Source organism: Phyllobates terribilis, unplaced genomic scaffold (assembly GCF_046119375.1).
Source record: "Phyllobates terribilis strain yellow unplaced genomic scaffold, ASM4611937v1 Scaffold_12__6_contigs__length_324123572, whole genome shotgun sequence".
NCBI classification, from domain to species: Eukaryota; Metazoa; Chordata; class Amphibia; order Anura; family Dendrobatidae; genus Phyllobates; species Phyllobates terribilis.
Genome location: NW_027362772.1, coordinates 55157305 through 55174198, shown reverse-complemented (window position 1 = coordinate 55174198; position 16894 = coordinate 55157305). Strand labels below are relative to the sequence as shown.

The window sequence follows — 16894 nt, the reverse complement described above, 5'->3', positions numbered from 1 at the left end:
TCTGCTGGTGCAGTCACTGTGTACATACATTACATTACTGATCCTGAGTTACATCCTGTATTATATTCCAGAGCTGCACTCACTATTCTGCTGGTGGAGTCACTGTGTACAAACATTACATTACTGATCCTGAGTTACATCCTGTATAATATTCCAGAGCTGCACTCCTTATTCTGCTGGTGCAGTCACTGTGTACATACATTACATTACTGATCCTGTACTGATCCTGAGTTACATCCTGCATTATACTCCAGAGCTGCACTCACTATTCTGCTGGTGCAGTCACTTTGTACATACATTACATTACTGATCCTGAGTTACACCCTGTATTATACTCCAGAGCTGCACTCACTATTCTGCTGGTGCAGTCACTGTGTACATACATTACTGATCCTGTTCTGATCCTGAGCTACATCCTGTATTATACTCCAGAGCTGCACTCACTATTCTGCTGGTGCAGTCACTGTGTACAGACATTACATTACTGATCCTGAGTTACACCCTGTATTATACTCCAGAGCTGCACTCACTATTCTGCTGGTGCAGTCACTGTGTACATACATTACATTACTGATCCTGAGTTGCCTCCTGTATTATACTCCAGAGCTGCACTCACTATTCTGCTGGTGCAGTCACTGTGTACATACATTACATTACTGATCCTGAGTTACATCCTGTATTATACTCCAGAGCTGCACTCACTATTCTGCTGGTGCAGTCACTGTGTACATACATTACATTGCTAATCCTGTGCTGATCCTGAGTTACATCCTGTATTATACTCCAGAGCTGCACTCACTATTCTGCTGGTACAGTCACTGTGTACAGACATTACATTACTGATCCTGAGTTACCTCCTGTATTATACTCCAGAGCTTCATTCACTATTCTGCTGGTGCAGTCACTGTGTACATACATTACATTACTGATCCTGTGCTGATCCTGAGTTACATCCTGTATTATACTCCAGAGCTGCACTCACTATTCTGCTGGTGCAGTCACTGTGTACATACATTACTGATCCTGTATTGATCCTGAGTTACATCCTGTATTATACTCCAGAGCTGCACTCACTATTCTGCTGGTGCAGTCACTGTGTACATACATTACATTACTGATCCTGAGTTACATCCTGTATTATACTCCAGAGCTGCACTCACTATTCTGCTGGTGCAGTCACTGTGAACATACATTACATTACTGATCCTGAGTTACATCCTGTATTATACTCCAGAGCTGCACTCACTATTCTGCTGGTGCAGTCACTGTGTACATACATTACATTACTGATCCCGAGTTACATCCTGTATTATACTCCAGAGCTGCACTCTCTAGTCTGCTGGTGTAGTCACTGTGTACATACATTACATTACTGATTCTGAGTTACATCCTGTATTATACTCCAGAGCTGCACTCACTATTCTGCTGGTGCAGTTACTGTGAACATACATTACATTACTGATCCTGAGTTACATTCTGTATTATACTCCAGAGCTGCACTCACTATTCTGCTGGTGCAGTCACTGTGTACATACATTACATTACTGATCCTGAGTTACATCCTGTATTATACTCCAGAGCTGCACTCACTATTCTGCTGGTGCAGTCACTGTGTACATACATTACATTACTGATCCTGTACTGATCCTGAGTTACATCCTGTATTATACTCCAGAGCAGCACTCACTATTCTGCTGGTGCAGTTACTGTGAACATACATTACATTACTAATCCTGAGTTACATCCTGTATTATACTCCAGAGCTGCACTCACTATTTTGCTGGTGCAGTCACTGTGTACATACATTACATTACTGATCCTGAGTTACATCCTGTATTGTACTCCAGAGCTGCACTCACTATTCTGATGGTGCAGTCACTGTGTACATACATTACATTACTGATCTTGTACTGATCCTGAGTTACATCCTGTTTTATACTCCAGAGCTGCACTCACTATTCTGCTGGTGCAGTCACAGTGTACATACATTACATTACTGATCTTGTACTGATCCTGAGTTACATCCTGTTTTATACTCCAGAGCTGCACTCACTATTCTGCTGGTGCAGTCACTGTGTACATACATTACATTACTGATCCTTTACTGATCCTGAGTTACAACCTGTATTATACTCCAGAGCTGCACTCACTATTCTGCTGGTGCAGTCACTGTGTACATACATTACATTACTGATCCTGAGTTACATCCTGTATTATACCCCAGAGCTGCACTCACTATTCTGCTTGTGCAGTCACTGTGTACATACATTACATTACTGATCCTGTACTGATCCTGAGTTACCTCCTTTATTATACCCCAGAGCTGCGCTCACTATTTTGCTGGTGCAGTCACTGTGTACATACATTACATTACTGATCCCGAGTTACATCCTGTATTATACTCCAGAGCTGCACTCTCTAGTCTGCTGGTGTAGTCACTGTGTACATACATTACATTACTGATTCTGAGTTACATCCTGTATTATACTCCAGAGCTGTACTCACTATTCTGCTGGTGCAGTCACTGTGTACATACATTACATTACTGATCCCGAGTTACATCCTGTATTATACTCCAGAGCTGCACTCACTATTCTGCTGGTGCAGTCACTGTGAACATACATTACATTACTGATCCTGAGTTACATCCTGTATTATACTCCAGAGCTGCACTCACTATTCTGCTGGTGCAGTCACTGTGTACATACATTACATTACTGATCCCGAGTTACATCCTGTATTATACTCCAGAGCTGCACTCTCTAGTCTGCTGGTGTAGTCACTGTGTACATACATTACATTACTGATTCTGAGTTACATCCTGTATTATACTCCAGAGCTGCACTCACTATTCTGCTGGTGCAGTTACTGTGAACATACATTACATTACTGATCCTGAGTTACATTCTGTATTATACTCCAGAGCTGCACTCACTATTCTGCTGGTGCAGTCACTGTGTACATACATTACATTACTGATCCTGAGTTACATCCTGTATTATACTCCAGAGCTGCACTCACTATTCTGCTGGTGCAGTCACTGTGTACATACATTACATTACTGATCCTGAGTTACATCCTGTATTATACTCCAGAGCTGCACTCACTATTCTGCTGGTGCAGTTACTGTGAACATACATTACATTACTAATCCTGAGTTACATCCTGTATTATACTCCAGAGCTGCACTCACTATTTTGCTGGTGCAGTCACTGTGTACATACATTACATTACTGATCCTGAGTTACATCCTGTATTGTACTCCAGAGCTGCACTCACTATTCTGATGGTGCAGTCACTGTGTACATACATTACATTACTGATCTTGTACTGATCCTGATTTACATCCTGTTTTATACTCCAGAGCTGCACTCACTATTCTGCTGGTGCATTCACTGTGTACATACATTACATTACTGATCCTGAGTTACATCCTGTATTATACCCCAGAGCTGCACTCACTATTCTGCTGGTGCAGTCACTGTGTACATACATTACATTACTGATCTTGTACTGATCCTGAGTTACATCCTGTTTTATACTCCAGAGCTGCACTCACTATTCTGCTGGTGCAGTCACAGTGTACATACATTACATTACTGATCTTGTACTGATCCTGAGTTACATCCTGTTTTATACTCCAGAGCTGCACTCACTATTCTGCTGGTGCAGTCACTGTGTACATACATTACATTACTGATCCTTTACTGATCCTGAGTTACAACCTGTATTATACTCCAGAGCTGCACTCACTATTCTGCTGGTGCAGTCACTGTGTACATACATTACATTACTGATCCTGAGTTACATCCTGTATTATACCCCAGAGCTGCACTCACTATTCTGCTTGTGCAGTCACTGTGTACATACATTACATTACTGATCCTGTACTGATCCTGAGTTACCTCCTTTATTATACCCCAGAGCTGCGCTCACTATTTTGCTGGTGCAGTCACTGCGTACATACATTACATTACTGATCCTGAGTTCAATCCTGTATTATACTCCAGAGCTGCACTCACTATTCTGCTGGTGCAGTCACTGTGTACATACATTACATTACTGATCCTGTACTGATCCTGAGTTACATCCTGTATTACACTCCAGAGCTGCACTCACTATTCTGCTGGTGCAGTCACTGTTTACATACATTACATTACTGACCCTGAGTTACATCCTGTATTATACTCCAGAGCTGCACTCACTATTCTGCTGGTGCAGTCACTGTTTACATACATTACATTACTGATCCTGAGTTACATCCTGTATTATACTCCAGAGCTGCACTCACTATTCTGCTGGTGCAGTCACTGTGTACATACATTACATTACTGATCCTGTACTGATCCTGAGTTACATCCTGCATTATACTCCAGAGCTGCACTCACTATTCTGCTGGTGCAGTCACTGTGTACATACATTATATTACTTATCCTGTACTGACCCTGAGTTACATCCTGTATTATACTCCAGAGCTGCACTCACTATTCTGCTGGTGCAGTCACTGTACATATATTACATTACTGATCCTGAGTTACATCCTGTATTATACTCCAGAGCTGCACTCACTATTCTGCTGGTGCAGTCACTGTGTACATACATTACATTACTGATCCTGAGTTACATCCTGTATTATACTCCACAGCTGCACTCACTATTCTGCTGGTGCAGTCACTGTGTACATACATTACATTACTGATCCTGTACCGATCCTGAGTTACATCCTGTATTAAACTCCAGAGCTGCACTCACTATTCTGCTGGTGCAGTTACTGTGTACATACATTACTGATCCTGAGTTACATCCTGTAGTATACCCCAGAGCTGCACTCACTATTCTGCTGGTGGAGTCACTGTGTACATACATTACATTACTGATCCTGAGTTACCTCCTGTATTATACTCCAGAGCAGCACTCACTATTCTGCTGCTGCAGTCACTGTGTACATACATTACATTACTGATCCTGTACTGATCCTGAGTTACATCCTGTATTATACTCCACAGCTGCACTCACTATTCTGCTGGTGCAGTCACTGTGTACATACATTACATTACTGATCCTGTACTGATCCTGAGTTACAACCTGTATTGTATTCCAGAGCCGCACTCACTATTCTGCTGGTGTAGTCACTGTGTACATACATTACATTACTGATCCTGTACTGATCCTGAGTTACATCCTGTATTATACTCCAGAGCTGCACTCACTATTTTGCTGGTGCAGTCACTGTGTACATACATTACAATACAGATCCTGAGTTACATCCTGTATTATACCCCAGAGCTGCACTCACTATTCTGCTGGTGCAGTCACTGTGTACATACACTACATTACTGATCCTGTACTGATCCTGAGTTACAACCTGTATTGTATTCCAGAGCCGCACTCACTATTCTGCTGGTGTAGTCACTGTGTACATACATTACATTACTGATCCTGTACTGATCCTGAGTTACATCCTGTATTATACTCCAGAGCTGCACTCACTATTTTGCTGGTGCAGTCACTGTGTACATACATTACATTACAGATCCTGAGTTACATCCTGTATTATACCCCAGAGCTGCACTCACTATTCTGCTGGTGCAGTCACTGTGTACATACATTACATTACTGATCCTGAGTTACATCCTGTATTATATTCCAGAGCTGCACTCCTTATTCTGCTGGTGGAGTCACTGTGTACAAACATTACATTACTGATCCTGAGTTACATCCTGTATAATATTCCAGAGCTGCACTCCTTATTCTGCTGGTGCAGTCACTGTGTACATACATTACATTACTGATCCTGTACTGATCCTGAGTTACATCCTGCATTATACTCCAGAGCTGCACTCACTATTCTGCTGGTGCAGTCACTTTGTACATACATTACATTACTGATCCTGAGTTACACCCTGTATTATACTCCAGAGCTGCACTCACTATTCTGCTGGTGCAGTCACTGTGTACATACATTACTGATCCTGTTCTGATCCTGAGCTACATCCTGTATTATACTCCAGAGCTGCACTCACTATTCTGCTGGTGCAGTCACTGTGTACAGACATTACATTACTGATCCTGAGTTACACCCTGTATTATACTCCAGAGCTGCACTCACTATTCTGCTGGTGCAGTCACTGTGTACATACATTACATTACTGATCCTGAGTTGCCTCCTGTATTATACTCCAGAGCTGCACTCACTATTCTGCTGGTGCAGTCACTGTGTACATACATTACATTACTGATCCTGAGTTACATCCTGTATTATACTCCAGAGCTGCACTCACTATTCTGCTGGTGCAGTCACTGTGTACATACATTACATTGCTAATCCTGTGCTGATCCTGAGTTACATCCTGTATTATACTCCAGAGCTGCACTCACTATTCTGCTGGTACAGTCACTGTGTACAGACATTACATTACTGATCCTGAGTTACCTCCTGTATTATACTCCAGAGCTTCATTCACTATTCTGCTGGTGCAGTCACTGTGTACATACATTACATTACTGATCCTGTGCTGATCCTGAGTTACATCCTGTATTATACTCCAGAGCTGCACTCACTATTCTGCTGGTGCAGTCACTGTGTACATACATTACTGATCCTGTATTGATCCTGAGTTACATCCTGTATTATACTCCAGAGCTGCACTCACTATTCTGCTGGTGCAGTCACTGTGTACATACATTACATTACTGATCCTGAGTTACATCCTGTATTATACTCCAGAGCTGCACTCACTATTCTGCTGGTGCAGTCACTGTGAACATACATTACATTACTGATCCTGAGTTACATCCTGTATTATACTCCAGAGCTGCACTCACTATTCTGCTGGTGCAGTCACTGTGTACATACATTACATTACTGATCCCGAGTTACATCCTGTATTATACTCCAGAGCTGCACTCTCTAGTCTGCTGGTGTAGTCACTGTGTACATACATTACATTACTGATTCTGAGTTACATCCTGTATTATACTCCAGAGCTGCACTCACTATTCTGCTGGTGCAGTTACTGTGAACATACATTACATTACTGATCCTGAGTTACATTCTGTATTATACTCCAGAGCTGCACTCACTATTCTGCTGGTGCAGTCACTGTGTACATACATTACATTACTGATCCTGAGTTACATCCTGTATTATACTCCAGAGCTGCACTCACTATTCTGCTGGTGCAGTCACTGTGTACATACATTACATTACTGATCCTGTACTGATCCTGAGTTACATCCTGTATTATACTCCAGAGCAGCACTCACTATTCTGCTGGTGCAGTTACTGTGAACATACATTACATTACTAATCCTGAGTTACATCCTGTATTATACTCCAGAGCTGCACTCACTATTTTGCTGGTGCAGTCACTGTGTACATACATTACATTACTGATCCTGAGTTACATCCTGTATTGTACTCCAGAGCTGCACTCACTATTCTGATGGTGCAGTCACTGTGTACATACATTACATTACTGATCTTGTACTGATCCTGAGTTACATCCTGTTTTATACTCCAGAGCTGCACTCACTATTCTGCTGGTGCAGTCACAGTGTACATACATTACATTACTGATCTTGTACTGATCCTGAGTTACATCCTGTTTTATACTCCAGAGCTGCACTCACTATTCTGCTGGTGCAGTCACTGTGTACATACATTACATTACTGATCCTTTACTGATCCTGAGTTACAACCTGTATTATACTCCAGAGCTGCACTCACTATTCTGCTGGTGCAGTCACTGTGTACATACATTACATTACTGATCCTGAGTTACATCCTGTATTATACCCCAGAGCTGCACTCACTATTCTGCTTGTGCAGTCACTGTGTACATACATTACATTACTGATCCTGTACTGATCCTGAGTTACCTCCTTTATTATACCCCAGAGCTGCGCTCACTATTTTGCTGGTGCAGTCACTGTGTACATACATTACATTACTGATCCCGAGTTACATCCTGTATTATACTCCAGAGCTGCACTCTCTAGTCTGCTGGTGTAGTCACTGTGTACATACATTACATTACTGATTCTGAGTTACATCCTGTATTATACTCCAGAGCTGTACTCACTATTCTGCTGGTGCAGTCACTGTGTACATACATTACATTACTGATCCCGAGTTACATCCTGTATTATACTCCAGAGTAGAGATGAGCGGTGTTCGACTAGAACTGTTCGCCAATCTCAAATTCGAGCTGTTTTGGGCGGTGTTCGAGTTGTTCGACGAACCCGAACGATTTGCAAAAAATTCGGCTGTTCGAGGTTATGTTCGATAACTGTTCGTGCACCAAAAGCGTGTCCTGCATGTCTGTCGCTATTTAAAGCACCAATCATGCAGGGATTGTCTGCCACTCACTGTAATGCCACAGCCATGGTGGTTGTGGCATTACAGTGATTGCCCAAATCGATGGGAACAGTGCCAACAGTGAAACATGAAAAGCCGGCAATTCAGCAGCGGCATACACCTGTACCCGACAATTTAGAACCGAAAGAATAGAGCTTCACACATAGATTAGATAGATAGAAACATGTCAGCCACATATATACGAAGTACAGTGACAGTGTTGCTTACTGTACTTGTCATTTAGCGTAAAGGATTTATCAAAAAAAATATTAGTGTTTTCATGCACCGTCTCTTTAAAAAAGCCGGCCGGCAATTCAGCATCTGTACCCAACAATTTATAACAGACAGAATAGAGCTTCACACATAGATTAGATAGATAGAAACATGTCAGTCACATATATAATAAGTACAGTGATAGTGTTGGTTACTGTACTTGTCATTTAGTGTAAAGGATTTATTTAAAAAAATAATAGTGTTTTCATGCACTGTCTCTTTAAAAAAGCCGGCGGGCAATTCAGCAGCGGTACCCGACAATTTATAACAGACAGAATAGAGCTTCACACATAGATTAGATAGATAGAAACATGTCAGTCACATATATATGAAGTACAGTGATAGTGTTGGTTACTGTACTTGTCATTTAGTATTAAAATAAAGGATTTATTATTAAAAAAATTGGCGTGGGGTTCCCCTTAATTTTAGGCTCTAGCGGAGGTTAAGCAGACGGCTGGGGCAGATGTTTGAAGCCTGGGAAGGGGGTAATACCCACGGAGCTTCCCAGGCTACTAATATCAGCCCCCAGCTGAATACATAGCTTTTATTAGCTATTAAAATGGGGGACCCCCCCAAAAAAATAACGTGGGGTCCCCCCTAATTTAATAGCTAGCAAAGGCTAGGCAGACAGCTGGGGGCTGATTTTAATAGCCCAGGAAGGGTGCCATGAATATTGGCCCCCTCCCAGGCTAGAAACACCAGCCGTCAGCCGCCCCAGAAATGGCGCATTCATAGGATGCGCCAATTCTGGCACTTAGCCTCGCTCTTCCACGCTGCCCTGGTGCGGTGGCAGGGGGTAATAGGGTTGGGGTTGATGTCAGCTTATAATGCCAGCTGACATCAAGCCCAGGTTAGTAATGGAGAGGCGTCTATAAGACACCCCCATTACTAACCCCATAGTCAAAGTTAAAAAAAACACAAACACCCAGAATAAAGTCCTTTAATTGAAATAAAGACACAATCCTTTATTGTTCTAAATTAAACCATACTTACCGTCACGCAAATTCCAGCTGAAGCCAACGATCTCCTGCAATAAAAGAAAAATAATAAAGCAACATCATCCTTACCTTTCCATGGTTCCCACGACAGCTTCAGCTCTGCTACATCGAGATGACAGGCTGGACCGCAGCAGAACGCTGCCATCCAGCCTCTCAACCCGCAGACACTGAGAAGCGCAGGCATGCTTGCGCTCCTCAGTGTCAGGCTGTGACGGCATCTAGATGAGCCGAGTTCATGTCCAATGAACTCGGCTCACCTCATGCACGTCACTGACAGCGTGGGAAAATTCTCACGCTGAAGCGGTGAGTGCAGGAGAATTCTCCCACGCTGTCAGTGACGTGCATAAGGTGAGCTCATGTCCAATGAACTCAGCTCACCTCCTGCACGTCACTGACAGCGTGGGAGAATTCTCCTGCACTCAGCGCTTCAGTGTGAGAATTCTCCCACGCTGAAGCGCTGAGTGCAGGAGAATTTTCCCACGCTGTCAGTGACGTGCATGAGGTGAGCCGAGTTCATTGGACATTAACTCGGCTCATCTGGATGCCCTCACAGAGAGACACTGTGGAGCGCAAGCATGCCTGCGCTTCTCAGTGTCTGCGGGATGACAGGCTGGATGGCAGCGTTCTGCTGCGGTCCAGCCTGTCATCTCGATGTAGCAGAGCTGAAGCTGTCATGTGAACCATGGAAAGGTAAGGATGATGTTGCTTTATTATTTTTCTTTTATTGCAGGAGATCGTTGGCTTCAGCTGGAATGGGCGTGACGGTAAGTATGGTTTAATTTAGAACAATAAAGAATTGTGTCTTTATTTCAATTAAAGGACTTTTTTCTGGGTGTTGTGTTTTTTTTAAATACTTTACTAGAAATTCATGGTGGTCATGTCTAATATTGGCGTGACCCCATGAATTTTGGGCTTAGGGCCAGCTGATAATGCCAAGCTGGCCTTAACCCCTTTATTACCCAGTGAGCCACCGCATCAGGGCCCTGGATGAGTTGGGTACAGCGCCAGAAGATGGCGCTTCTATGAACGCGCCATTTTCCGGGGTGGCTGCGGACTGCAATTTGCAGCGGGGGTGGCCCAGAAAGCTTGGGCCTCCCTGCGCTGCGGATTCCAGCCCCCAGCTGCATAGTTGTACCTGGCTGGACACAAAAACAGGGCGAAGCCCCACGTCAATTTTCTTTAAATTATTTCATGAAATAATTAAGAAAAAAAGGGCTTCCCTATATTGTTGTGTCCGGCCAGGTACAAATAGGCAGCTGGTGGTTGGGGGCAGCCCGTTCCTGCCTGCTGTACCTGGCTGGACACAAATATAGTGCGAAGCCCCACGTCAATTTTTTTTAATTATTTCATGAATTTCAGTACGTGGGGCTTCGCCCTATTTTTGTGTCCAGCCAGGTACAACTAGGCAGCTGGGGGCTGGAATCTGCAGCGCAGGGAGGCCCAAGCTTTCTGGGCCCCCCCCCGCTACAAATTGCAGTCCGCAGCCACCCCGGAAAATGGCGCGTTCATAGAAGCGCCATCTTCTGGCGCTGTACCCAACTCATCCAGGGCCCTGGTGCGGTGGCTCACTGGGTAATAAAGGGGTTAGGGCCAGCTTGGTATTATCAGCTGGCCCCAAGCCCAAAATTCATGGGGTCACGCCAGTATTAGACATGACCGCCATGAATTTCTAGTAAAGTATTTAAAAAAAACACAACACCCAGAATAAAGTCCTTTAATTGAAATAAAGACACAATTCTTTATTGTTCTAAATTAAACCATACTTACCATCACGCCCATTCCAGCTGAAGCCAACGATCTCCTGCAATAAAAGAAAAATAATAAACCAACCTCATCCTTACCTTTCCATGGTTCCCACGACAGCTTCAGCTCTGCTACATCGAGATGACTGGCTGGACCGCAGCAGAACACTGCCATCCAGCCTGTCATCCCGCAGACACTGAGAAGCGCAGGCATGCTTGCGCTCCTCACTGTCTCGCTGTGACGGCATCCAGATGAGCCGAGGTCATGTCCAATGAACTCGGCTCACCTCATGCACGTCACTGACAGCGTGGGAAAATTCTCACGCTGAAGTGCTGAGTGCAGGAGAATTCTCCCACGCTGTCAGTGATGTGCATGAGGTGAGCTCATGTCCAATGAACTCAGCTCACCTCCTGCACGTCACTGACAGCGTGGGAAAATTCTCCTGCAATCAGCGCTTCAGCGTGAGAATTTTCCCACGCTGTCAGTGACGTGCATGAGGTGAGCCGAGTTCATTGGACATGAACTCGGCTCATCTGGATGTCGTCACAGAGAGACGCTGAGCAGCGCAAGCAAGCCTGCGCTTCTCAGTGTCTGCGGGATGACAGGCTGGATGGCAGCGTTCTGCTGCGGTCCAGCCTGTCATCTCGATGTAGCAGAGCTGAAGCTGTCGTGGGAACCATGGAAAGGTAAGGATGAGGTTGCTTTATTATTTTTCTTTTATTGCAGGAGATCGTTGGCTTCAGCTGGAATGGGCGTGATGGTAAGTATGGTTTAATTTAGAACAATAAAGGATTGTGTCTTTATTTCAATTAAAGGACTTTATTCTGGGTGTTTGTGTTTTTTTTAACTTTGACTATGGGGTTAGTAATGGGGGTGTCTTATAGACGCCTCTCCATTACTAACCTGGGCTTGATGTCAGCTGGCATTATAAGCTGACATCAACCCCAACCCTATTACCCCCTGCCACCGCACCAGGGCAGCGTGGAAGAGCGAGGCTAAGTGCCAGAATTGGCGCATCCTATGAATGCGCCATTTCTGGGGCGGCTGACGGCTGGTGTTTCTAGCCTGGGAGGGGGCCAATATTCATGGCTCCCTTCCTGGGCTATTAATATCAGCCCCCAGCTGTCTGCCTAGCCTTTGCTAGCTATTAAATTAGGGGGGACCCCACGTCATTTTTTTTGGGGGGTCCCCCATTTTAATAGCTAGTAAAGGCTATGTATTCAGCTGGGGGCTGATATTAGTAGCCTGGGAAGCTCCGTGGGTATTACCCCCTTCCCAGGCTTCAAACATCTGCCCCAGCCGTCTGCTTAACCTCCGCTAGAGCCTAAAATTAAGGGGAACCCCAAGCCAATTTTTTTAATAATAAATCCTTTATTTTAATACTAAATGACAAGTACAGTAACCAACACTGTCACTGTACTTCATATATATGTGACTGACATGTTTCTATCTATCTAATCTATGTGTGATGCTCTATCTTTCTGTTCTAAATTGTCGGGTACCGCTGCTGAATTGCCGGCCGGCTTTTTTAAAGAGACAGTGCATGAAAACACTATTATTTTTTTAAATAAATCCTTTACACTAAATGACAAGTACAGTAAGCAACACTGTCACTGTACTTCATATATATGTGACTGACATGTTTCTTTCTATCTAATCTATGTGTGAAGCTCTATTCTTTCTGTTCTAAATTGTCGGGTACAGATGCTGAATTGCCGGCCGGCTTTTTTAAAGAGACGGTGCATGAAAACACTAATATTTTTTTTGATAAATCCTTTACACTAAATGACAAGTGCAGTAACCAACACTGTCACTGTGCTTCTTATATGTGTGACTGACATGTTTCTATCTATCTAATCTATGTGTGATGCTCTATTCCTTCTTGTCTAAATTGTCGGGTACCGGTGTATGCCGCTGCTGAATTTGCCGGCCGGCTTTTTTAAAGAGAGTGTCTCCTGAGCAGTTTGTCAGCTTTTGGACACCTTTGCAGGTGTTTTCTATGTGTTTCTATGTGTTTTTGTTTGCCTGCCATTGGTTTTAACGGTGTTCGACGGTGTTCTAAGGTGTTCGACGAACAGTTCGACGAACAGTTCCTCGAACATCCCGGTGTTCGACGAACCGAACCGAACCCGAACACTACGGGGGTGGCTCAACACTAGTAGTCACTGTGTACATACATTACATTACTGATTCTGAGTTACATCCTGTATTATACTCCAGAGCTGCACTCACTATTCTGCTGGTGCAGTTACTGTGAACATACATTACATTACTGATCCTGAGTTACATTCTGTATTATACTCCAGAGCTGCACTCACTATTCTGCTGGTGCAGTCACTGTGTACATACATTACATTACTGATCCTGAGTTACATCCTGTATTATACTCCAGAGCTGCACTCACTATTCTGCTGGTGCAGTCACTGTGTACATACATTACATTACTGATCCTGTACTGATCCTGAGTTACATCCTGTATTATACTCCAGAGCTGCACTCACTATTCTGCTGGTGCTGTCACTGTGTACATACATTACATTACTGATCATGAGTTACATCCTGTATTATACTCCAGAGCTGCACTCACTATTCTGCTGGTGCTGTCACTGTGTACATACATTACATTACTGATCCTGAGTTACATCCTGTATTATACTCCAGAGCAGCACTCACTATTCTGCTGGTGCAGTTACTGTGAACATACATTACATTACTAATCCTGAGTTACATCCTGTATTATACTCCAGAGCTGCACTCACTATTTTGCTGGTGCAGTCACTGTGTACATACATTACATTACTGATCCTGAGTTACATCCTGTATTGTACTCCAGAGCTGCACTCACTATTCTGATGGTGCAGTCACTGTGTACATACATTACATTACTGATCTTGTACTGATCCTGAGTTACATCCTGTATTATACTCCAGAGCTGCACTCACTATTCTGCTGGTGCAGTCACAGTGTACATACATTACATTACTGATCTTGTACTGATCCTGAGTTACATCCTGTTTTATACTCCAGAGCTGCACTCACTATTCTGCTGGTGCAGTCACTGTGTACATACATTACATTACTGATCCTTTACTGATCCTAAGTTACAACCTGTATTATACTCCAGAGCTGCACTCACTATTCTGCTGGTGCAGTCACTGTGTGTATACATTACATTACTGATCCTGAGTTACATCCTGTTTTATACTCCAGAGCTGCACTCACTATTCTGCTGGTGCAGTCACTGTGTACATACATTACATTACTGATCCTTTACTGATCCTAAGTTACAACCTGTATTATACTCCAGAGCTGCACTCACTATTCTGCTGGTGCAGTCACTGTGTGTATACATTACATTACTGATCCTGAGTTACATCCTGTATTATACCCCAGAGCTGCACTCACTATTCTGCTTGTGCAGTCACTGTGTACATACATTACATTACTGATCCTGTACTGATCCTGAGTTACCTCCTTTATTATACCCCAGAGCTGCGCTCACTATTTTGCTGGTGCAGTCACTGTGTACATACATTACATTACTGATCCTGAGTTCAATCCTGTATTATACTCCAGAGCTGCACTCACTATTCTGCTGGTGCAGTCACTGTGTGCATACATTACATTACTGATCCTGAGTTACATCCTGTCTTATACTCCAGAGCTGCACTCACTATTCTGCATCTTTTCATACTTTACACATAATGATAAGTACACTGTGCGATGTTTCTGGGAATCACGAGCTCTTTGTTGCTGCAGAGGATGTGACATAATTTCCTGTTTTGGCCGTTAAGGAACAGAAATGTAAATGTTTATTAATCCTCCCATAGAAGGAATTTCTGTACTTGAACATGAATAACCGGACCCCCGATCATACATTCTTCATATATAGGACATGTTTGGCGCTGGCCTTCATCACTCACCCGTTCTGCTCCCGGCCAGTTTGTTCATCAGATAAGATTTTCCTGTCCGGTATTTTCCTACGATTGCGATCACCACCACCGGCTGTGAGATTTCCAGAAGGATTTTCTCGGCTTCTTTATTGAGAACCAGCGTATTCCCATCAACATTTTCTATCAGGCAGATCGGCCGCGGCATAGGAAGGAGCGAAGCCATCGTCAGTGGTGGTCTTCTTCTTCTATAAGAGAAACAAAGTGATTATAGGACATCACTATGATCAGAGACTCCGGCTCCGCTGCACTGTCTATAGGGGTCTGCGGTGGTCTGAAATACCCCTATAGGCTCAGGATTCTGTTCTATTTACCCCATGAAAAATAAAAAGGAAAAATAAAAATGTAAATGTCACATTTTCATGTACATCTGTCTCCCGGCATAGAGTTTGGAAAACTGGTCGAAGGCATTTACAGCACAGGGTAGGAAGGGGTTAAATACCATCAAACAATGCCCACGTAATAACAGTACCATACAGCACCCTTATAACAGTGCCCACATAATAACAGTGCCATACAGCACCCTTATAACAGTGCCCACATAATAACAGTGCCATATAGCACCCATATAACAGTGCCCACATAATAACAGTACCATATAGCACCCATATAACAGTGCCCACATAATAACAGTGCCATATAGCATCCATATAACAGTGCCCACATAACAGTGCCATATAGCATCCATATAACAGTGCCCAGAAAATAACAGTGCCATATAGCACCCATATAACAGTGCCCACATAATAACAGTGCCATATAGCGCCCATATAACAGTGCCCACATAACAGTGCCATATAACATCCATATAACAGTGCCGAGATAATAACAGTGCCATATAGCACCTATATAACAGTGCCCACATAATAACAGTGCCATATAGCGCCCATATAACAGTGCCCACATAATAACAGTGCCATATAGCACCCATATAACAGTGCCCACATAATAACATTGCCATATAGCACCCATATAACAGTGCCCACATAATAACAGTACCATATAGCACCCATATAACAGTGCCCACATAATAACAGTGCCATATATCATCGATATAACAGTCCCCACATAATAACAGTGCCATATAGCATCCAGAAAACAGTGCCCAGATAATACCAGCACCATATAGCACCCATATAACAGTGCCAATATAATAACAGTACAATATAGCATCCATATAACAGTGCCCACATAATAACAGTGCCATATAGCACCCAGAAAACAGTGCCCAGATAATACCAGCACCATATAGCACCCATATAACAGTGCCAATATAATAACAGTACAATATAGCATCCATATAACAGTGCCCACATAATAACAGTGCCATATAGCACCCATATAACAGTGCCCACATAATAACAGTACCATATAGCACCCATATAACAGTGCCCACATAATAACAGTGCCATATAGCATCCATATAACAGTGCCCACATAATAACAGTGCCATATAGCACCCAGATAACAGTGCCCAGATAATAACAGCACCATATAGCATCCATATAACAGTGCCCACATAATAACATTGCCATATAGCACCCATATAACAGTGCCAACATAATAACAGT

At 43.3% G+C, this 16894-nt stretch overlaps 1 protein-coding gene across 1 annotated transcript in view; it reads right to left on the bottom strand.

Moving 5' to 3' along the window:
* The window catches only part of LOC141172042 (guanylate-binding protein 7-like), a 50197-nt gene that overhangs the window by 26909 nt on the left and 6394 nt on the right, over window positions 1–16894 (bottom strand). Inside the window, exon 2 of the mRNA XM_073655826.1 lies at window positions 15297–15511. Within this exon, the coding sequence (XP_073511927.1) occupies window positions 15297–15489 (193 nt within the window). The 5' untranslated portion in view covers window positions 15490–15511. The remainder of the gene's footprint in view (window positions 1–15296; window positions 15512–16894) is intronic.